This window comes from Branchiostoma belcheri, unplaced genomic scaffold (assembly GCF_001625305.1).
Source record: "Branchiostoma belcheri isolate BF01 breed outbred unplaced genomic scaffold, Haploidv18h27 scaffold55, whole genome shotgun sequence".
Taxonomy (NCBI): Eukaryota; Metazoa; Chordata; class Leptocardii; order Amphioxiformes; family Branchiostomatidae; genus Branchiostoma; species Branchiostoma belcheri.
In genome coordinates, this window is record NW_017804187.1 from 2,144,727 (window position 1) to 2,167,605 (window position 22,879).

The window sequence follows — 22,879 nt, forward strand, 5'->3', positions numbered from 1 at the left end:
AACTTGTATTGCCTGACATTAAAGACGTTAAAAAGTCTAGAATCTTCCATAGGAGCCAGACTGTTGTTCTATAATATTCATATTTGACAATTATTGTGGTTTATTGTGGTTCAGCTATCAATACAGCAATTCTACATACTTGTGGTATATAACACTGTACAAATTGCACCAGAATACATCGATAAGACATTAATGATAGCCATGGTCTACAAAAATACTGACCAAACTATTTATACAATTTTCTATATTGGACAATTTCGGGTTACAACTCTGGATGATCATTTTCGTTATTACCTACATCTGATTTAGTATTGCATGTGTCCTCACAATGTTCAAGAGCATCCTTATACAACATCCTAACAACCTCGTATGGGCACGAAACCTGATGCCATCCGGGAAAATGTTCCTCTCGCTCGTTCACCATCATCATCACCCTGAACTTTGACCCTGCGGGGTCATTGGGTCGTGACCCGTTGGGGTCATCAGGTCGTGACCCCTGTGGTGCATCATGGGAAGTTGCTCTCCCTTGTTCCGATTGGTCGCATGGGGAGGTACCGTCGCACTTGTACAAAACAAGAGCGAGGTTTGCTCCGAACGGTGAAATTTGAGATGTACGGAAAACGCGGTTCGTGTGCTTGGCAAAGTTGTCTGCCCTCAGAAGGGTCGTGTCCTTAAATAACCCCAGGAGGCTGTAGAGGGGAACCAGCGTCTCTGTGTGGCCGAACAGGAACTGTGCTCTCAAGCTGAGGAGGGGCAGATAATACTGTAACAATACTAAATCAAACTTCATTGCACAATAATTGTAAAAGGAATATTAGTAGGTAAAGTATGGCATCAATTGCCATATGACAAACAAGACTGACCTACCTACCATAAGTTAGACTACTAACTAGTATAGACTAATTTTACTGTAAATGGTCAGATTTCTGGCATTTAGGTCGTATAGTCAAACCTCGTCTCAGGAACCACTCAAGGGACTGAGGAAAAGTGGTTGTTGAGGAGGCAATTACTAATGTCTAGTTGTTGCTCAGGCAGGGTTCTGGATAGTCTCTGCATTTCTTGAGGAAGTGCAACATAGATTTTCCCCAGGCACAGTTCTAGATACACAGTCTGTATGCATTAAGTCTCAGGTCTCGTATGCGTGGACTAGAATCTAGAACTGTACCTGACCATGGTTCTGAATTAAGTACAGTTCTGGAAATAACAAATTTCTCTCTCTTTCTTTGTCTCTCTCTTTCACTCTCCCCCCTCTCTCTTTTTCTCTCTCTCTCTCCAGTTTGGATGCCCTTCCTAATGCCAACCCAAGCCCTAGTAGGGCCCAGGATCCCTCTAACTGACCTGCTCTCGTTTCCCGAGACAAAGCCCTCCATAGGTTTTAGCATCTCCTTCAGCAGATGACATGCAGGTCTGTAGTTCAGCCTGTGGCCGTATCCATGCTTCCAGTAGGACTTCAGGTCAGACAGGTACTCAAGCACCTAGTAGGGAAAGGATAAAGAACTGTTTAGTCTACTGAGGAAGACCAGAGTGACTGGTTGAAAACTCTAGGTGAATTTCATTGTGTTGGATCAAAAGAATTAACTTTAAACACTTAAAAGCCATTTAGTTGATCACACACTTTAAAGTACAACATGAATTGTAGCCTATTTACTGTACAATATGTACTAGAATCACATATACTTGAATTGTAACAAGAAACAAAACATATATACTTAAGTGTTCTAAAAAGCATGCATAATATGGGGTAATGAAATTTGCTATTTGAATGCATTTATTTGTCTATTATTTAATTGTTTGGCACAGAGTCCATGATAAAAGTACAGCAATCACTCATACACAACTATTTTTCTAAAAGTTGTGTGACTGAACTGTTGGACAATTTTTACCTGTAGATGTTGAGGTGTGAACAGGTCACACCAGATGGAGCGGCCTCCGTAAACAGCTGTCTCCATGGCACAGATGGTCCACATCACCTTCAGGTGAACTGGGGTGGCAAAAAGACAAACATGTAAACAAAAATATCACACTCATTGCAATACATTGATGAAGGTTTAATAGACATCCAGATATTAAAACAATACTCATAGGAAATGTCTGTTCAGCTGTTTTTTCCAGTTGCTCATGTATATGTGTTAACGGTTCTGTTAGTTCATTAGTGACACTGAAGAAGAGTGGTGGATGTCACTCGAAACGTCCGGAAATTATCTCTCTAATTTATCTAGTAGTAGAGTTCAAATTTCCTATGAGCACTCATTGTAATGTTTCTTTATTTCTTTTTTTTCAAGCTGTAAGATATGCCAGAAAAAAATGATTTTGGAAACTGACGTTTTCAGACGTTTCAGGTAGCATCCACTACCTTTCATTAGTGACACTGGAGACCTCTCAAATTCAGTTTTATAAACAGGAACTACACATTCATCCATTGTTCTCTGAGTGTCTCTCACTGCTATTAATAACACTGTTGCCACAATACTATCAATAGAAGTTGGCGTGCCTTGTTCAAGGATGTATTATTTAATGTTGGATAGTTTCCTATTGTTGTCATTACAAAGCATGCTAGCACAACCAGGATGTATTATTTATGCTGCGTCACCTCAAACGTACTTGTGTGATGTGAGAAGATAATAAAAGATGGGGGAGAGCCATTATTCACTTATTTGATCACATACTCAAAAATACAACATTGTAACCCAAGGGCTAAATTGCAGTGTTTTAAAAGATCTTTACAATACGTACTATAAGCATCTATGTTAGACTTCTAACACAACACTAATGCAGGCTACTCATGAGAATATGTGAAGACAACAACAAGTTCAAGTAAGTAACTAAGTCAAGAAAAACATGCAAGTTTAGGCCACAACAATTTAGTTTCTTTCTTCTTGGTCATTTTAAGGTGAACAGATTGCAACTAGACATTACAAAAGCACAGAAAATTTGAAAGAGGCAGGAAAACTTGAATATGACTGTATTCACTGTAGCATCAAGGACATTATACTACATAATATCCTTGGTATCATAAATTAAACTGGGTCCAGGCCTGAATGTTTTCATTTTCCTGAGATAAGCATTATGTCATTAAAAAAAATGGAACCAGCAAATTAAAATGGTGTGGCCTTATAAATTCATTTGCCATTCAGCACAAGGTTGTTGTGGCGTGTAGGTCATTCAGTACCAAGGACAGTCCTGACAGGCCTAATTAAAAGAGATGCTGTCCTATGTAGTAAAGTAATTGCTTTCCATTGTGTACCAGAGTTACAATTCATAATTTATTGATGGGGGTGAAGAACTTACAAGCACGTGTAATTGTCAGTCTTAATTTGAGATCTAATTTCAGATTTATGGGCCCCAGAGTTATGTACATATATGTATCTACCATAACCATATTAATTACTTAGTACAAATGTATCTGATAAATTAAGTCAAAAGGCCAAGTTTGCTTAAATCACTTGTATTAGGAGTGTTGAGGCTTGTGATGGAGTATAGCACATTCAGCACCAAGGACAGACACAGATACCATTATTATAGGATGTCAGCTTGATAATTTATCATATTACATGTAACAGTATCCGTAAAATAACCTGTACTGAACTCAGTGGGCATGATAAATGTACAATAAAGGTCTTCATTGATTCATAAAATCCTTAACTACTAGTAATTCCCCTGAAGTGGCATTATAGCTCATTCAGCACCAAGGACAGACACAACCATTGTTATTGGATGCTATTTTAGGCAGTAGGGATACAGTAGCTACTACAATTATTTGTTTAGATTGGTGACATGCTAGCATGCTGCCAAACTGCAGACACAAGCCTAAAGATGAGTCCTTAATTTTCTGGGTGGTAAAAATCAGCCCAGGGTCCTCCCAGTAACCGTTTTTTTGTTCAGAATTTATGGCATTTTTGCTCCATGAATGTCGATATACATATATTGGGATAGTGTTTCAACTCAGTATGTAGATAAGTGACTAGAATATTGACTTTAAGAAATCTGGTTTCTGAGCCTTTAAAACTGCATTGGATGCCTTTAACTCTTTCTCTTGAACAAACAAACATACAAACTTACCAGTGGAGAAATCCAGCAGTACCGAAGGTCCTAACTGTGACGTGATGTTCTTCAGCACACCTCTGAGCTCAGGACCGTCCAGAAACTTTGAGACTTCTTGTAAGGCTTCTGGGCTTCCCTCAACTTCTTCTGACCACTTCTTACACTTCTCAAGAAAGCGTAACAGCTTGTCTGTGTGAGCGCCTGCATCAGTCTTAAGTTTCCTGGGGTCGTCTAAGCTATCACCTGATTTTATTTCTTTCAACCCGTTCCATACTCCACTTACAAACGCAGAGGCACTGTCTAATGTCCTGTTTGTTGTACTGCTCACAAATCGTAGGCTGTCGGATTTTGCGCCGTGGAATATGGTGGGAAAGCGATGGACGATACGGCCAGCGAGTTCTTCCATCTCGAACTTCCCGGTTTCTGCGAGCATCATGGTGTCCTGCCACTCAAAAGAGTTCTGCCACCGCCTCATCATGTTCACGATGTCCTTCTCTTTCGAGCCGTAGTGTCGGATTGACGAAACCACGTAGTCGATTTTGCTGATGTCGGGCTTTTTCGGGTACCGCGTCCCATGCCTCACGAGCATGCTAAGGTGGATGGGCTTGCATTGGCGGAGTTGCGGGCATGTTTCTGACGGAATTCTGTCTCTCTCGGTCCTCTCGTGCCAGGTGAAAGAAGAGTCGTATTTTGTGTTGGTGGCGAACGCGTCGCGTTTGGCAGAACTGCGCGGGTCCTGGGTGGATGTTCGGCTTGTGAAGCTGAGGAGCAGCAAGAGGCATGTTGCTACAGGCGGGATTCGAACCCTGGTCCGCTGTTCTAGTCTGATCAACATTGTTGCACCGCAGGGCAGGATTTCACAATAGAAGTGTTCCCAGGCTTGAAGGATGGAAAGTATATTATGACATGAATTCCAACAATTAACTTATCAAGCTCATCAATTAAATGTTACATGGAGAATGGCTTACATTATTCAAAACTAGTCTCATAAATGCATACATACATCTACCTGATTCCAATAAAAAAAGAAAGTTTCATTCATCTATGGGAACCACATGAAGGAATAGAAAAGTGAAGGTATCATTACTAAGAATCTGTAAGATATTTGCTGGCTCAATCAATTTAGGTTTTGTGGTGTTTTAAAATATCCAAATGCTGCAAGTTGACTTTACCCAGGAAACACAATCACTAGATACCATTCCATTGTACACACATAGTACATGTCTCCTTTCTACTTCCATCATTTCAGTTCTAACGTTACATGAAACGACAATATTAGATGTAACGTTATGGTTTAGACCAACGTACCTAGCCATCTCTAGGTGTTCCAAATATATCATCAGATTTGAAATCAGTTGGTAGACGCTTTTCTCCAAGATCCTGTGTCCACCTTCTTCAGAATTTTGAGGTGGGTTGGGCATTCCATCACTGTTCATCAGTGCTCTTCTCCATCCCTCATCTTTGCTCTTTAGATCTTCCTCTCTATCTAGGTAGACCGAACTTCATCTAAGGGGGGATGGTAAAATTCGAACTAGGGACAAATTTTCATAGAAGTAATCTTTTGGATTGTCAATTTTGTTTTATTAATAAGATTTCGATGGAAATATTTCGTTCTGATTCGGTAATATGCATTAAAAATGGATGCGAAGTGCATATAATAACTTCTGGGCGTCCCTCTGAATAGTGGACTGGTCCAGATTAAATACCCCAATGTCATTTCCGGTTCAGACACTCGCTAGCTTCCGGTTTTCGACAGCGGACGGCGTTCCTCCGAAAATACCGACTCTTTTCACCTCTCCTGGTCCCAAATCACGACAAAAATGTCCGAGGATAGTCAACAAGACAGCAAGAGGCAGAAGACGGTATGGAAGAACTTATCTTGTCGTCTGTTTGGGCGTATCTTTGGTAGTTTGGTCGCTTGTGGGAGGGGGGAGGGGGGCCCGGCGCGTCTGGACGCATCGGAAGTGAAGGAATTTTTCTAGGAAGCAGACAAAACTCACTCGGCGTTTTGTGACAATTTTTAAACTCTACGTGATAGCAACCGCGAAATTTTAGTCATAATAAAAAAGATAAAGTTATAGAACTTGAGAGAATTGAGTTCCGTTTTGCTCGACTGAAGATGGTGTCAAATAAAATTATCAAGGTGTTTCTTGTTTACTGTTCACCAAGGAGGTTATAACGAAAGTCATCCTTGGTTTGATCTGAAAAATTTATATCTACGTGTGATGACTTCAGTAAAACTCCCTGAAAAATAAGAGGTTTGGTCACCAGCTCCCAGTGATTAAAAGATGCCCATGTTGGCTCTTGGAGGGCATATAATTTTTGCTGGCAGTCCTATAACGTTAATTGATGCTGTCTTTAAGTCATATATATATATATATATATATATATATATAAGACAACATGTACCAGCAAGAGACACCCTCCAAGAGATTTGCTTGGCCAGGGTGTGCCGTTTCCTGTGTCAGAACTTCTCAAAAGTACACGTATGTGAAATCTGAGTATGACATGACTTCCCCTATATGACAGGCATATCGCAACACCTTGCCTTTATTTCTGAACCTCAAGTTGATGAGAACCATGTGAAGGAATTCTAGGAACAGCTCACATGTGTTTCTCATTCTTGGCTACTACTAGTATATGTGTCAAATTGCAGTGATAGTTCCAGTAGGCATACTGGTGCTAGAAAATGGTTGATCTTTACATTTGACAGGTGATAAAATAATTGATGAAAGACTGTACTTCATTCATTGTATTGTTATATGTCTCAAGAAAAGCCAAAGCTTTTAACGTTACTAAGATATTCCAGTTAATCCAGTAAGACCAAGCCCCACTGAAAAATAACTCGTCTTGAAAAACAACACCTCACAGTTGAATGGGGCTGTCTAGTAGTAGTCTGAGCATTGAAAAAATACTGACATAATAGCTCTGAAGTTGAACGACATCTGCTTGACAATCGTGATAACTCCATTACTAGTAGATTATGGGTGTGGTCATGTAGTCTACTAGACAATTAAAGTCACAATTGGTCGAGAACACTTACACTTTCACTTGTTTCATTTCAACAAAATTTCCATAATCTTTCCATCACCTGTTAACAATATTCTGTCAATTTCATAGAAAGCAAACTTGTTGGTCTGATAAAATTGTTATGATACGATATAGAGGAATTTAAAGTTGTGAAGGAATTTCCTCTGCATTTGCCTAGCTAGAGACTGCTTCACTGGAAAAAACAAAACGAATTTACCTTCCAATTGCAACATAAGCCTTAAGAGATTAGGGAAGCTGTCAGAAACCTTATTTAGTCAGACTCGTGTTACCATGGTGACAATGAACAACAACCCACATGTCTGACAGGCTTCACCGACCAACCAGAGCATTCCTGGCATGGGCGTAGCCGTAATCCTGCTCAACTATTGGCTCTAAGCGCTTGCTTTGGACTACTGTAAATCATGTTATATTCGGGATAGCAAAATTTTGCAGCCTGAGAAAAATAAATGTGTTCATGGAACTATATGTTCACGGAGGTGGCAGGTGCAGAAAAAATGAAGTCTTTCTTTGTTCACGGATATGATAAGTTTGTGCCCCGTGCTACAGAAGTGACTGCAGAAACAGCAAACATAAAAGTAACTGGAAAAAATCATGAATTACAGTATCCATTTGTGTTGATAGTTTTCAGGCTTGGTCCACTTGTTGGTTGTCAGAATCACTCAGATTTTGGAAGGAAATCGATGAAGCCAGTTGCCAAAAAAAATCGAAGTCATCCTGTGATAGTCCTAAACTAAATGATTTAAATTAAACAGGCCTTAACAGGTGAGTGACCCACACAATGCCCAGGTGTCTGAATTTTTTTTACCTCAGGCTTTGGCTTTTGGAGGACACTTAATTCTTCACACTGTTCTTTGCAGAAATGTGTATAATTACATTACTCAGCTCAAGGCTGGTGTATTGTTTGAATGGCGTCACACATGATGTGCCAGTAATTGGCATGACGAAGTGTGCTGCGTACATGTGGTCACAATGGTAAATGCGTGCACACTTAACATGTAGAAAATTCAATAGACAGTTTAACAGCCTGTGTCCTTGTGACAGTAAAATGTTCATTATTTTTACATTGTATAATACAGTATGGTTGGTGCCTTGTTAAAACTACATACTTATAATTTAAACACAGCTAAATTGAAGTTAATAACCTAGTTAGAAACATTCCACATAAGTAACTCACTAACTCACTGGGTGTGGCATACCCATTATGTTTTACTGTAATACCCCTGTGGCCTTGCCACTGACGTGGGTACATTCCTGCACATCTTCAACAGATAAAACACGTACTATCTAACCTTGAGACACACGGAGACAACGCTCTTAGTGTTCTCTATAGAACCACTAAGACTTGTGTGCGTGTGCCCTGAGCACACTTACCGGTAATTCAGTCCAATGAATTTGATCGAGGAAAGACAAGATGGCATGATCTTCAAGTTCTCCTATTTCTTGCTAGATCTACACATTTATACTAGAATTTATACATTTATACTAACGTTAGAATTACTTTGTTGAAAATGACTAGTAGATGGTACATGTACATAAGTGTTTGGTCAGGAGTATTAAAATCAATATCTTAATATATAGATCCATACAAATTATCCTATTATGCTATGTACAGTACAGTAGTACAGTATTGTGTAGCCCCAGACAGGTAAATTGTAAAGAACTTAAATTTCTGTGTTGAAGAGTGAAAGAGCTTAAGTGTAAGAAATTCCACACAATACAGTAAATTGTAGAAAACATGAATTGTGTACAGACATTGACCATTGATAACCACCTGTCTGAGGTTGTTATATTCACTGTACTGTAGTTTTAAATGCCCCTCCCAACACGGGTGTGTCTGTGCTGTGTGCTTAATGGATCTCTGATAATTATCTCACATACGTATAAAGTAGCCTCTATAGCATGCCAAAAACTGGGGGTTTTGGGGTCTTCAGGGTCTTTGGGTCAGCTTTTATGTGCTATTTTCTGATTGCATATAGACAATATAGCCGGCCTGGTTGAATTACCCCCGTTTTTAGAACTGGGCTAATCAGAAAACAGCCGAAGACCACCAAACCCCCAGTTCTATAAGCCTGCTACGGAGGCTATGCATAAAGAGGGATTACATTTTAGTTATCTGCAACATAATAAAGCATTCATTTACTGATTTAGAGTCTTTCAATCAAGCATACATACTTAATTTAAGATAAGAGTATTGTTCCTTTCATTGGCATTTTGCATACTCTTTAATGCTCTGACTTATAATTATACTGTATGTGGCCGCATAGTAATTCAAGCATAAGAAAGAGTCTTACGTATGCTATACTGCCTTAGGCAACAATAGCACATGTTACAAAGAATTACCCGTGCGGTGGATTTTGTGCCCGTACGTGCACAGCTAGCCCATAATGACAAGTGGTGACGTGGTCACCAAGTGTTTAACCTACCAATTATGCTCTGTTGACGTAAGTGGGGTCTTTTAGGGGGTTTTGGTGTACACGTGTGCGAAAAGTTTGAACGTTTTGCAAGGATGACTACGCGTTTCGTTGTTGACAGAGAGTTGATCTTTAGACCAGAGTTTGATCAACACATATGTACAGTTTAACTCTTCATAAGGGTGACTATGACTAAGCGTTTTGTTTAACAAGTACCAGGCTACTCATGGTGTGTGTTTTGTGGAGTTTGGACGTGAAGAAAAATGCTTTCTAATGTTGTGCATGAATGATTAAGCATTTCAACATGGTACAAGCAGAAATTTCAGAAACTTCTTGTCTTGCCTATTGAACTTCATTGCATTACTTTGTCATTTTGTATTTAATATGGACTTTTAAAACCAGTTTTAGTCAATTTTAGCTCTCCTTCCAATTAAGCCACCATACAAGTTTATACTTACAAGTATACAGATATTACAGTACTATCAATCAATCAATAGTTCCCAGGCATCAGTGACAGATGCGTGGTGGCTGGAGACATCTCTCTTTGAGATGTTTTGTTTTGAAAATTTGAGCATGTTACAATGTATATGTATAAGATTTTCTAATATCTTGTGCAGATACTAATATACCTGTGCAGTAAGAAATGTCAGAATCTGTAGTACATGTATTGGCAATGCAAACATATCTCATAATTCTTTATGTCAATGGCACTAGAGTACAATTTATTTGTATGTTTTTTATATGGAAACCAAATTAAGCCCCCATAAATCTACATCCTGTACTATGAAGTCTTTTCTATCATAATTAGCCTACTAGTGATGAAAGAATCAAATCTAAACGTATTAAGCTAACATGTACTTAAAGGCCAAATGCAATTTCACCATATATCAGAGAAGAAAGGGACACACAGAATAACAGGTATCTAGAAATAATGTCAACCAAAATAATCTTATGACTTGGATGATATTTGGATTATTTAGGCCAAAGTCATCAAGCTTCAATTATTGAAGACATTTATTTCTATTTCCATCTATAACGACGTTCCCTTATCAAATTTTATTGGCAATTTCTAGAAATAGAAGGTTTCAATTGCAGTGTCTGGCTGTGTTTTATATGCATGGCTTAAAATGCCAGCCCTGAAATATAAGACATTATTACATAAATACAATACTAAGTACTTACGGTTTATTTATAGGCATTTTGGTCATTACCTAACTGGTATAAGAGAGACTTGTTGTTCTTGGGAAAAGGTTTATCTTCTTGTAGTTGTATCGTAAAAAGAAATAAGGATGACGTTCAGCAATTCTGCCATGGATCTTCTGTATGAGTTTTGGGCATTTGTTAAGGTGAGTTTGTGTATTTCATGTCGTAGGAAAATACTGTAACTCCCAAGTTGTCTTTTTCAGTAAGGAAATGTTATCAAGAGTAAATACATTTACATTTGAATTTACAGTACACATATTCTAAAGAGTCACCGTCATGATTGTACAACATGTTAGGGGGAACTTTTGAGTCAACATTTGGCATACAGTCATGTAGTTCCAGATACAAATGTATTTGCATACAAAATATCATAGCAGTTTATGAACAACACTTTTTATCTTGTACAAATGTATCACATCTTATGCTCAAGTTCCAAATCTGTCATTATTCTGCATAATATCTCCAGTCATATTATACTTTCAAGTTTCAGCCATAATAGAAAGCAAGCATGAGTTTGCTACAAAGATATTTACCCAGTCCATCACGTATCCTGCTAACCCCCATGCGGAGCCTCTAGGTGGGCGGGGCATAGTCCTTTAAAAGTTCAGAGGTGTCCCAAAGGTAGTCAGACTCACTCGGCAACTCAGAAAGACGCCGGTAGTACTACACAAGTCTTCTTCTCAAGAATTCCACGTTGGCTTTCCGGAGACCAGCATGGCTTCGGCTTTTGTGACTGTAAGCTTGCTATTTCTTTATATTCATATTCTATAGCAGAAATAATATAAGTTGTAGGTCATTTGGAATTGTCTTTTGCATGATATATTTCACGGGACCTAGCTTTAGGACTGACAGAATGTATAGTTGAAGTACTACCTGAACTACTACCAAACTAAGTCTTGAATGATAAGTGTAGTGGGGCAAAATTATCTCTTACAGTTAATGGATAGTCTTGTCTGTTTTTGTAACTTGAAGATATTGAATTTGTGTTTCGACCTGTCTGCTTTTAGAACTCTGAGTCACAGAATGTAAGTTGACGTAACTACCAACTACTGGTAAACTAAGTCTTGAATATAACTTATAAGAAGTGTGTTTGGGCAAAATTGTCTCTTACAGTCAATGGATAGTCTTGTCTGTTTTCGTAACTTGGAGATATTTGTGTTTCGACATGTCTGCATTTAGAATTCACAGTCACATAATGTAAGTTGAAGAACTACTAACTACTAGTAAACTAAGTCTTGAGTAAGGAGAGTACTTGGGCAAAATTACACTTTACAGTCAACGACTCAATGGATAGTCTTGTCTGTTTTCGTAACTTGAACATATTTGTGTTCTGACCTGTCTGCTTTGGTGAGGTATCCCTTGAATAAACTGGACAAACCAGTTTGGTGCTGGTAGGCTCATCAGAAACATAAGCAGGGCACGGAGGTTACATTCCAAGGGACGTAATCCATGTGACTCTCTGTCCAATTTGTGGAGAAAGTACTGTATGTGCAGAGGTACATGCCTGACTAGTCCTGGGTTAACCATTTGAAAGGTAGCAATGAACATATCCAATCCAGTAAGTCTACATGTACTCGCCTCTATAGTATGCCAAAAACTGGGGGTCTTCAGGGTCTTTGGGAGCTTTTATGTGCTATTTTCTGATTGCATATAGACAACATAGCCTGCCTGATTGAATTACCCCCGTTTTTTGAGAACTGGACTAATCAGAAAACAGCCGAAGACCACCAAACCCCCAGTTCTATAAGTGCTACGGAGGCTATATACGTGTACCTATTTCTTTCGTCTCTTGTCTTGACAGTACAGAATTGCATGATTGTACACATAAGATTGGTCTACAAAATTGATGTTAGAAGTATTGTGCAAGCACGTCTAACCCTCGGAAGACGGGGAACAACAGACGATAAACCGGACAGTGAGTGAGTGAGTGAAAAGTTGTAGCATCATTAGAATACACCTTTCAAGTGTGAACTTGGTTTTTGGAAAGGTAAGAAAGCTGGAAAGATATTTTTTATCAGCAGTTTTGTGAGTGAAAGTTTAGAATCCACCCTTGACACAGCAACATGTACAACTCAGTTCAGCTGGGTGGGGAGGCCACTGCAATTATCCATAATTGAAAAAACCAGTTCTTCAATGTCTACCTTCAAACCTGTGTGTGAAAATGTCTTAACAGTTAGTAGAGTATTCACCAATCAGTGACTGTTTTGAAACTCAGCAAACACGTACCAAGACTATCCAGGTACCAAATTGTCAACGTCCACTGTACGTGAAAACACGAGACTAGGTGTAGACTTGAAAATGTCTTTCAATGAAAGTAATATCTCTCTGCCTAAAATCTCACATGTATGAATTCTTAAAATCTGTGAATAAGACTGTATTAAGAATGCTATGTCTCGGTCCCATGGTTTGTTTGTCTAGATCTGTTGAGAGGATCTTGGAAAGAGAACACAGCAACTGACATAGTGTCTGACTCTACATTGTGTAAATCTAAGAAGACACGCTATTTGGATAATGATACATGTGTATACAGTGCAGACATATCTTTGTCGCAAGCCCTAGTTGACCACATTGTTTTGTCTGTCTTTCACTTGGAGGTAGGGTGACGGAAGGATTCAGGCCTATGCTACCAGGTGCCACATCATCATACAGGCCTTGAAATACATTTGTACTTTTTTTGCATACCTATACTACAATGTACACAACATTAAAAATTTCTTGCCATACCTGTATGTTAAATACAAGCTGTTTTTGATGTGTATCAAAATAAAGTACTAGTAGTACTACAGTATATGTACAAGGGGTTAGACTATTTTTTTCAGTGTATTCAAGTTGTCTAAATATTGCTTATGAATACCCACAAGACAAATACATGTGTTGGAATAATGTTTGTTGTCTATAGAAGGGCAATGCATGTCTGTAGCAGTTTTCTGCAACATTGTATCATCTAAGTGTACCTTAAAGTTTGCTACACTCCACTTGCCACAGTCTAAAGGGGTACGTTGACTTTTTCAAGCAAGCTGAAAATTTATGGGTGTGGCTGAAATAATAGTCACGTTTTTTGTGTTGAAGTGGAGCATGCTTTGTTAAATGCACAAAGATGTCTTGTAAAAATGCAACTTGTAACAGCTGTTGCAACTAAAATAAAGAAATTATAAAAAGGGCTGATACACATGTAGCAAATAAAGCAAACCTTTTGTAAGAAATTTATAAAAGACAACTTCTTCCTCAATGATACTGACTCACCAATCAATTATTTTGATGTTTATCTCTTTCTGAACAGGATGTAATGTACATCAATGAGAAACTGCACATCCTTTTACTGTTATATGTAAACATTGGAAATGGTAGAGCAGATATCGTGAGGGGGGAGGATCCAGTAATTATCCTCTTTGCATTTTATTCCACTAATGTACACAGTATGAAGGACACATTACCATATTGTTTTTCCACATCACTGCCCCTTGTACCATTACTTACTGTATATGTAATTGCAAGGCTGAGACAGTCATTCAGGCATGTTATTTCTGAAACCTATGATGACAAAAAGAAAGACAAAGATAAACTGGAAAGGGTACAGAATCAAGCTGCAAGATTCTGTGCGAACAACTATGAAAGGGGTGCTTGTGTAACAGTAATGAAAATGAACTAAAAAGAAACCTACAGAGGGGGTCTCTGGAAAACCCAGACGAAAAATGTCCAGACTTTGCATGATGTACAAAATGACTAATACACTGGTGGACGCACCAACTACCAAGTACCTAATACCAGACTATCAGTACCAGTAGCTGACAATATAACTTAATCATGGCAGACAAAATTTTGTGTGAAAGAGCTCCAGGCAACTTTGTACTTTAATGTACCGCATTTCTAATGTCTAATATCTTTTGCATAAGTACGTAATATCTTAAGGAAAATCTTTTGTACATGATGTTCTTCAGAACTTCATCAAGGTGTTGAACGTCTATCCCCAGAAAAAATGTTCGAAATAGCTGCAGGTACCTTTTTGTGGGCAATTTATTGCTGAAATGTACAACATTTCTTAATCTTTGCACATGTGTTTTCCAGAATTTCTTGGAGGCAACAAAATGCCTATGCCCAGAACTCGGTCCTTTTATTGATGACATTTCTAACATCTTTTGCTTGTTATTTTTTCCAGAACTTCATCAAGGCGACGAATGTGTACCCTCAGCAGCACCATGTGAGCAGGACAAAGCGTGGACAGGTCCTCGGTCAGCGCGGCGGCTTCCGTGGCTGCTGCATCTGGCTCACCGGTTTGTCCGGCGCAGGGAAATCCACCATCGCCTTCGCTCTGGAGGAATACCTGTGTGGGAAGGTGTGTACGGCAAATGAGTAAGGGTGTGTGTGGGCATGTGTGTTTGTGTGTGTGTGTTTGACTGTGTGTGTGTGTATGTGTTTGTGTCTGCCTGTGTGTGTAATCATGTGTTTCTGTGTGTGTGTGTGTGTGTGCGTGTGTGTGTGTGTGTGTGTGTGTGTGTGTATGTGTGTGTAAAGCGTGCGAGTGTGTGTTGGTCAGCGCGGCGGCTTCCGTGGCTGCTGCATCTGGCTCACCGGTCTGTCCGGCGCTGGGAAATCCACCATTGACTTCGCTCTGGAGGAGTATCTGTGTGGGAAGGTGTGTATATGTCAAGGGAATGAGTGAGTGTGTGTGTGTGTGTGTGTGTACCTATATTTGTACTTGTACATGTGTGTGTGTGTGTGTGTGTGAGAGAGTTTGAGTGTGTGTGTGTACGGTGTGTGTGTGTGTGTGTGTGTGTGTGTGTGTGTGTGTGTGTGTGTACGGTGTGTGTGTGCGTATGTGTGTGTCTGTGTGTGTGTGTGTGCGTGTATGTGTATGTATGTGTATGTATGTGTGTCTCTGATGTCTCTTTTTCCTAATTTCTGCTAACCATATGTTCATAACCATAGGCCATCCCATCCTACACCCTTGATGGAGACAACATCCGTACGGGGCTGAACAAGAACCTGGGCTTCACGGCCGAGGACCGAGAGGAGAATATCCGCCGTGTGGGAGAGGTGGCAAGGCTGTTCGCCGACGGTGGCATCGTGGCCATCTCTGCCTTCATCAGCCCCTTCCAGAAGGTAAGTCATCATTATCTACCAGGGATCTCCCTATAGATGGAACAATGGTGCCACCATTTTACTGTTCTCCTAGCACCATCATAGTATTACGATTCCAAGACTTTTGTCCTTACTTTTGTTCCTTGTTTGTTTGTTTGAGACTCAGCCTGTTGGCCATTTTTCATTCAGGTGATAAGGGAAGAGGTCAGGATCAGACAAAATATAACAAGATACAGGCAGGATACATATGTAACAATGAATCGTTTTGAAACATTGGATATAAAAACCCACTGGTTGGTGAATTAAGAACCTTCTTATACAGTCTCTTGCCAACACAGACATTATTATCAACACACAAATGCAGAGAATTTTAATAAAGGCCATGTCATGTAAATAGTCATGAAAGACAGTGGATGCTGTTTGTGATTGTGTAAGAGACCTTTGTATGCAGCTTTTTTTAGTATAATATGATAATATTATGGTACATTTGTGTAACTGTGATTTTAACCCTCTGTAGGACCGTGACACGGCCCGTAAGCTTCATGAAGACAACGGGCTGAAGTTCATCGAGGTTTTCGTAGACACGCCTCTGGAGGAGTGTGAGCGTCGGGATGTCAAGGGCCTGTACAAGAAGGCTCACGCAGGACAGATCAAAGGTGGGATTTTTGTTACATACTGCAGCTAACCCTATCCCTAAACACTGGCCCTAACAGCCCTAATGTAATCTGTGTGAAACCTGTAATGTATTGTGCTTGTCCCCTTGAGGAGTGTGAACGTCGTGATGTCAAGGGCCTGTACAAGAAGGCTCATGCCGGACAGATCAAGGGTGGGATTTTACGTCATTTGGATCCACAGTTGACACTACAGCTATTCTTCCTGTGGTTATTCCTAGACACTAGCCTAACAGCACATTGGCAGAATGTGTAAATGTAATGTCTTTAGCCTAACACTACTGGTAACCCCAAACCCTAGCCCTAACCATTTTTATAAATTGATAATCTCCAAACAGATGTTATAGTTTGAGTCTGTTAGGATTGCAGCAGAACTATTTTGTGGCATTTTCACCTTAGAGTACATGTAGTTGACACAGAATTTAATATACTCATTTTGTCCTGAGTCAAGTGCCTTTCTGAAGGGCACAACATTGGGCTTGCCAGGGATTCAAACCCAGGAAATCTATGTTATGATTATAACAATCTGAACTGTGTTGATTTCAGGCTTCACCGGAATCGACTCTCCCTATGAGCGTCCTGAGAACCCGGAGATCGTCATCAAGACCACGGAGTTGGCTGTGGACGAGTGTGTGCAGACCATCGTCTCAGTCATGCAGGAGAATGTACGTTTCGAATAGTTTCTATCATTGTTTGTTTGTTTATGGAGCAAGTGTGAACTGTAGTTTCCAACACAGGAAATTACTTCGTTTTTGTCGACTTACCCAAAGTTTAGACTGACTCCAGACCTGTCCTTCCTACCTTCATATTGAATGACGAAAAGTCCAAAGAACATGGCATCAGTCTCTTGACACATCCACATGGATATAAGAATATGACTACGTAAAAGTGAAAAAAAGTCTTATTACCACATTGTAACTTTAAGTAGAGTTTTAGCATGAAGTATACAGCAAGTTCCAGAGATAATTTTATTGGTGTAACGTATAACGTATTGCTTGTCTGTTATGTCACAACTCAATTCAATCGACATAGCTGCTTCTTTGTGACCGTTTTAAGTGAATTTTAAAGGTTGCGTGTGGATAAACCATTCTCTCTCTCTCTCTACCCACAGGGTATCGTCCCGCGCTCTGCCATGGAGACTGTGAGGGAACTGTTTGTCCCTGAGAACAAGCTGGAGGCCGCTCGCTCTGACGCCGACAGTCTGGCAACGCTCAAGATCAACAAGGTGATTTTTGTTTGTTTCTTTTTGTCTCTTCATGAAATACTCAAATCGGCCCGCTGACCGCTTCTCATTGAGATCATGAAGGAACCTGAAAGTTTGCCAACTCTTAAGATCAACAAGGTGCTTTTTCTTCATTTGTTTGAGAGTTTTTTTTCATGAAATACTCAAATCAGCCTGCTGGCCGCTTTTCATTGAGATCATAAGGGAAGAGGTCATGGGTCATCCTGATTTTGTTTCAAGTAACATAATGTCAAGCTCCAAAAGCACAAGGCGTTGTGGGGGTCTGTAGGCATGCTCCCCAGAAAAATGTTGAAATCTTGACCCTCTGAACTGCTGTTTCCTGCATTTTGAGGGGCATATTTTACTGATAGGCTAGCTTAAATCTCTTTAGATGTCTTTGCACACCTATTTTTGTCCGTCAAAGATGACAGATTGGGCAAAATTTTTGTCCATTACATGCAGGAAAATTCTGTCAAAAGAGGAAAGGGCCGACACTGGCAAGAACACTGGACAACATGTAACAAAATACTTCTCAGAAGTCTGAAATGTCTTATTTCTTGCTCTGCAGGTGGACATGCAGTGGTGCCAGGTGCTGGCTGAGGGCTGGGCCACGCCCCTCTCAGGGTTCATGAGGGAGAGGGAATATCTGCAGTGTCAGCACTTCGGCATCATGATGGACGGTAGGTTCCTTTTTTTTTAGGGAAGACTCAAGTCGGAAGGAAGATGTTATTTTCCACTAGATAATCATTGTAGCAAGTTTAATAGTTAGAAAGGGGCACTGGGCTACCTACTGACAGCATAGGAAAGACCATGAGTGTCAGAAGGTTCTGGGTTTGAGTGGCTGAGGAAAGTTGGCACTTAAGTTAGTCAAGTTAAGAATGCATCTTCACACATGATTTAAAAGTACCCACTGGTTGCATGCACATACATTTTTGGAAAAAGAGCGTCAGTGTTCTGGCCAACTCCAAGTTCCAGAATGCATGGTGAATGCAATGTTTGTGACACGGCCTGACAAAAGTTACATTAATCGAATTACAGATGCATCGAAATAAATTCCTGGAAGATCAGAGAATCAGAGGGAAGAGGGCAGTTTCTGCATGTTATGTTAGGGCGGAAGCCGTGTAGTTTCTGGAAGTTTCTGGAAGTTTTGTCGAGCAGTATACATAGCTCAGATTGCCCTGTTCTACATGTATATTCAGATCTTAACTGTTTTTTTGTTTTTCCAGGTGGTGTGACGAACCAGACCATCCCGATCGTGTTGGCGTGTTCCACGGAGGACAAGGAGCGTCTGGAGGGGAGCGCCGCCATCGCGCTACAGTACGAGGGCAAACGCGTCGCCATCCTCCGCACGCCCGAGTTCTTCGAACACCGGAAGGAAGAGAGGAGCTGCCGAACCTTCGGGACAAGCAACAAGGGACATCCCTCAGTGAAGGTAGGGTCTAAAAGAGGAGGCTGCACTATTGTAGTCTTGTCTTGTCTTTCCTTTAATGCCCACAATCATCATACTGATCATTCTGGCATGCCAATTCTTGGCAAGACTCAGGATTGTAGAATTTGTACCATCGCACACCAGGGCATGCCCATACTCTTTTTCAATAGGTGTGGTTGGTTCTTAAACATGCGTGGGGTGTGGCTCTCCCCAAACACGGGACCTCCATTTAACGTCCTATCTGAGGGACGTCCCTAACCGAAGCTAGGTACTCATTTACACTTGAGTGACGTGAGAAAAGTCGTGTAAAGTTCCTTTCCTGTTCCGCTTGTTCCAGATGATTTTCGAGAGTGGTGATTGGTTGGTTGGAGGCGACCTGGAGGTGCTGGAGCGAATCCGGTGGAACGACGGCCTGGACCACTTCCGTCTGACGCCCAACGAGCTCCGGCAGAAGTTCCGATCGATGGGCGCGGACGCGGTCTTCGCATTCCAGCTGCGAAACCCCGTCCACAACGGTCACGCGCTGCTGATGCAGGACACCAAGAGGAGGCTGCTGGAGAGGGGGTACAAGAAACCGGTGCTCCTGCTGCATCCACTGGGTAAGGGGTGTATCATTTGCTTAAAAAGTCTTCTGTTAGTTATTGGATTTTGAAAAAAAATTTGAACTGGACTTTCAAGATGTACAAACACTGTTTAACCCACACCAGTTTTGGCTTGATGATTCTTGGATATTGAAAGATCCTAAAAAGTATTGCTTTGGCATGTCTGTCTGTGTGTGACCATGTCATATGCTGTCATTACACATCTGCCATCTCTGGTTATTTAGGGTGACTAGAGGTTCCAAACAGGCACCTTGCTTCTCCTGATGTCAGTCAGTTGGCAAATGATTTCTCATATCTCTGGTTGTTTAGTGTATGTAATACAAGTAGAAGTGTTTGTTTAAATGAGGAATGTTTTTTTTTTACTGTCATTAGTTTCTGTATATAATTTTTCTGGTGTGTTTCTGTCCAGGTGGTTGGACCAAAGAGGATGACGTTCCCCTGCCAACGCGTATAGAGCAGCACAAAGCAGTGCTGGAGGAGAAAATCTTGGACCCAGAGAGCACTGTGCTGTCCATCTTCCCATCCCCCATGCTGTACGCAGGCCCAACAGAGGTAAGGCACTATCTTTAAAGTGTCACAAACATGTAAATGAGATACCTTCTCATGCAAATGAGGTTCCTTTTATGCTAATTTACATGTTGAGCACTGGAGTTATCAACTTGATAAAAGCAGAGGGCAGGGAGGAAAACTTGAGTGAAAAACCGGTCCTCTGACTTTGTTTTCCTTATTTTTTCCAAAGCATTTTCCAAAGCATTTTTAAAAAGCCGAGAACCAACAGATTAGATTGGCATAGCCTGAATAAGAAAAATGAATGAATAATTAATGAATTGCGTTTTTTTTCCAGGTTCAATGGCACGCCAAAGCCCGCATGTCCACAGGAGCAAACTACTACATTGTGGGTCGTGACCCTGCCGGCATGCCACACCCTGACGGGACAAAAGACCTGTACGAACCCACCCACGGCAGCAAGGTGAGCACATCACATTAACTGCTGACTAATAAACTGGTGGACGTACCAACCACTAAGTATCTAATATCAGTCCAGAAAAGAATAAGCAGTCGTTTCTTCAAATATCAGAAACTCGTATTTTCCAAGAACTGTGCCACCAAGCACAGTCGGGGTACAATCAATTGAGGTTATACGTGTATAAGCTATACTGATACAGATACAGACATTGCTGTTCCAATGCAGGGCTCTAGCCAGCTTGATTTTAAACTTGACTCTTCATAATTTATCGAGTTTCTTGATTTATTTTGTTTTTTTATGTAATGTTGAACCTGGATGTCACAAATATCACTCGTAAGTTCATCACACATTTTCATGCATGTATATTTGATACATTATGATTTTAGTGGTGTGTTCTTGTTACTGAGATTTAGTAGCATGCATGCTGGGTGAGCGACAACAGTTAGGATTCAAACTCCCAACCAAACTCCCAACCAAACGCAACGCTCGAAAAAAATTTTCGAGCGTTGCATAGCAAAAATCCAGATGGTACCCAGGCTAGTTCAGATACATACTGTAATTCATTTTATGTTCGCAGTAGAGATAGTCTGAGAAAAATGGACATGTTCAAAGAACTATATGTTCTCAGTGGCGGCAGATGCAGAAAAAATAAAATCGGAAATTATTTGTTCGTGGCAGTGATAATTTCGCAGTCACATCTTCGCAATACAGAAGTGACAGCGAAAACCAGGATCATAATGAACCATGTAAAAATTGTGAATTTTAGTATCTCTAACGTCATTCCTTCTTTCCTCTTCCCCCTGGCAGGTCCTAACCATGGCCCCAGGACTGACCCAGCTGGAAATCGTTCCGTTCCGTGTCGCTGCCTACAACCTGAAGAAACAGCAGATGGACTTCTACGACCCTGAGAAGAAAGAAGACTTCCTCTTTATATCAGGTTAGGATCTACCTACTTCTTTCACTCACTCCTTCATTCCTTCACTCACTCACTCACTGATACTGAGAAGAAAGAAGACTTCCTCTTTATATCAGGTCAGGATCTACTTCACTCCTTTACTTACTCCTTCACTCGCTCACTCACTCATTCACTCACTCACTCACTCATTCACTCACTACTTATTCACTCAATCACTCTCAGTCACTCCTTCACTCACCCCTTCACTCCTTCTCTCCCTTGCTCACTTACTCTTACACTTACTCTGTCCTTCACTCACTCATTCACCCACTCTCACTCACTCACTCACTCACTCACGCACTCAAAGGCTGGTGTGTTATGCCAAAGGGCGGTTATACCGGCTATACAAGTACACAAATACAGATACAGACTCACACCCACACTCACAAACTCACTCACTCTAGGTTACCATATCTGTGTGTCCTCTTACAATTATAGTATTAGCCTTTGGGCATGAGTTTGCAAATAAAGTTAACATTTTTTCATTATTCTCTCTGCCCTTCCAGGGACCAAGATGCGTAAGTTTGCTCGTGAGGGCGAGCAGCCTCCGAGCGGGTTCATGGCCCCGAAAGCCTGGACAGTCCTGTCTGACTACTACCAGTCACTCGGCAAGGCCAAGGCCTGAACACCACCAGCTCTGTAGCCAGTCATGTGTGATAGGTGTTACTCTAATCTCCAAGCAGATCATACGGTGGCAAGACAGTATCCATTGGCCAGAGGAGTGTCCATTAGCCACTGAAGGGTGGCAAATGGATACTGTCTGGCTAATGGATACTGCTTGGCCAATTCGATACTGTCTTTTGCAGCCACCGCTTCTGAGATTATCTGAGATTAGTGTTACTCATCTTTATCTGAAATCAGGCCCTTTGTTATGTTTTAACTCTCTCATTGTTCAACAGTGCTAAATTACAATCATGGAAAGGCTTAAAAAGCTACATATGTACCTTAATTAGGTCAAACTTAACCTTCTCTCTGCTGCTGAAGTTAATATCAAACATGTTTACTAAGTAACATAATGTATTGTAGATCAACACTTTGTAATTCATCAGGTAAGAACAAGTGTCTCTGTTGCTCAAAGACACTCACTCACTCTCTCTCCTTTGGTATTTAAGTTGTCTTTCTTAAGTTGTAAGAAAAAGCAAGACAAACATTCCAAGCAGTGGTGCTGTGGCATTACTACTAGAGTCTTTTTTTTTCTTTTGCACCAAAAACATAATCATTGCTCTTTGTGTTCAACATCCAACTGAT

General features: G+C 40.6%; 2 protein-coding genes across 2 annotated transcripts; one reads left to right on the top strand and one right to left on the bottom strand.

The window, feature by feature from the left end:
- Positions 1–55: 55 nt before the first annotated feature.
- LOC109481336 (multiple inositol polyphosphate phosphatase 1-like) lies at positions 56–4,876 on the bottom strand. Its single transcript, XM_019783868.1, has 5 exons — positions 4,060–4,876; positions 1,884–1,981; positions 1,339–1,475; positions 544–743; positions 56–447 (listed from the first exon to the last, which is right to left on the bottom strand). The coding sequence occupies exons 1-5, from the start codon at positions 4,874–4,876 to the stop codon at positions 263–265; spliced, it is 1,437 nt and encodes a 478-aa protein (XP_019639427.1). The 3' UTR covers positions 56–262.
- Positions 4,877–5,750: 874 nt separating this feature from the next.
- On the top strand, positions 5,751–22,403 carry LOC109481427 (bifunctional 3'-phosphoadenosine 5'-phosphosulfate synthase-like). Its single transcript, XM_019784003.1, has 13 exons — positions 5,751–5,903; positions 14,863–15,039; positions 15,633–15,806; positions 16,303–16,441; positions 17,003–17,121; positions 17,568–17,681; positions 18,247–18,358; positions 18,905–19,110; positions 19,445–19,706; positions 20,119–20,261; positions 20,554–20,679; positions 21,484–21,613; positions 22,138–22,403. Exons 1-13 carry the CDS (start codon positions 5,862–5,864, stop codon positions 22,254–22,256), a joined length of 1,863 nt encoding a protein of 620 aa, XP_019639562.1. The 5' UTR covers positions 5,751–5,861; the 3' UTR covers positions 22,257–22,403.
- Positions 22,404–22,879: the final 476 nt, after the last annotated feature.

Coding starts and splice junctions, on each gene's coding strand:
- LOC109481427 (XM_019784003.1), top strand. CDS start 5,862: ATGTCCGAGGATAGTCAACAAGACAGCAAGAGGCAGAAGACG. Junction 5,904..14,862: donor ACAGCAAGAGGCAGAAGACG/GTATGGAAGAAC, acceptor TATTTTTTCCAG/AACTTCATCAAGGCGACGAA. Junction 19,707..20,118: donor GCTCCTGCTGCATCCACTGG/GTAAGGGGTGTA, acceptor GTTTCTGTCCAG/GTGGTTGGACCAAAGAGGAT.
- LOC109481336 (XM_019783868.1), bottom strand. CDS start 4,876: ATGTTGATCAGACTAGAACAGCGGACCAGGGTTCGAATCCCGCCTGTA. Junction 1,982..4,059: donor ACTGCTGGATTTCTCCACTG/GTAAGTTTGTAT, acceptor TTGCCACCCCAG/TTCACCTGAAGGTGATGTGG. Junction 744..1,338: donor GTCTCGGGAAACGAGAGCAG/GTCAGTTAGAGG, acceptor GCCCCTCCTCAG/CTTGAGAGCACAGTTCCTGT.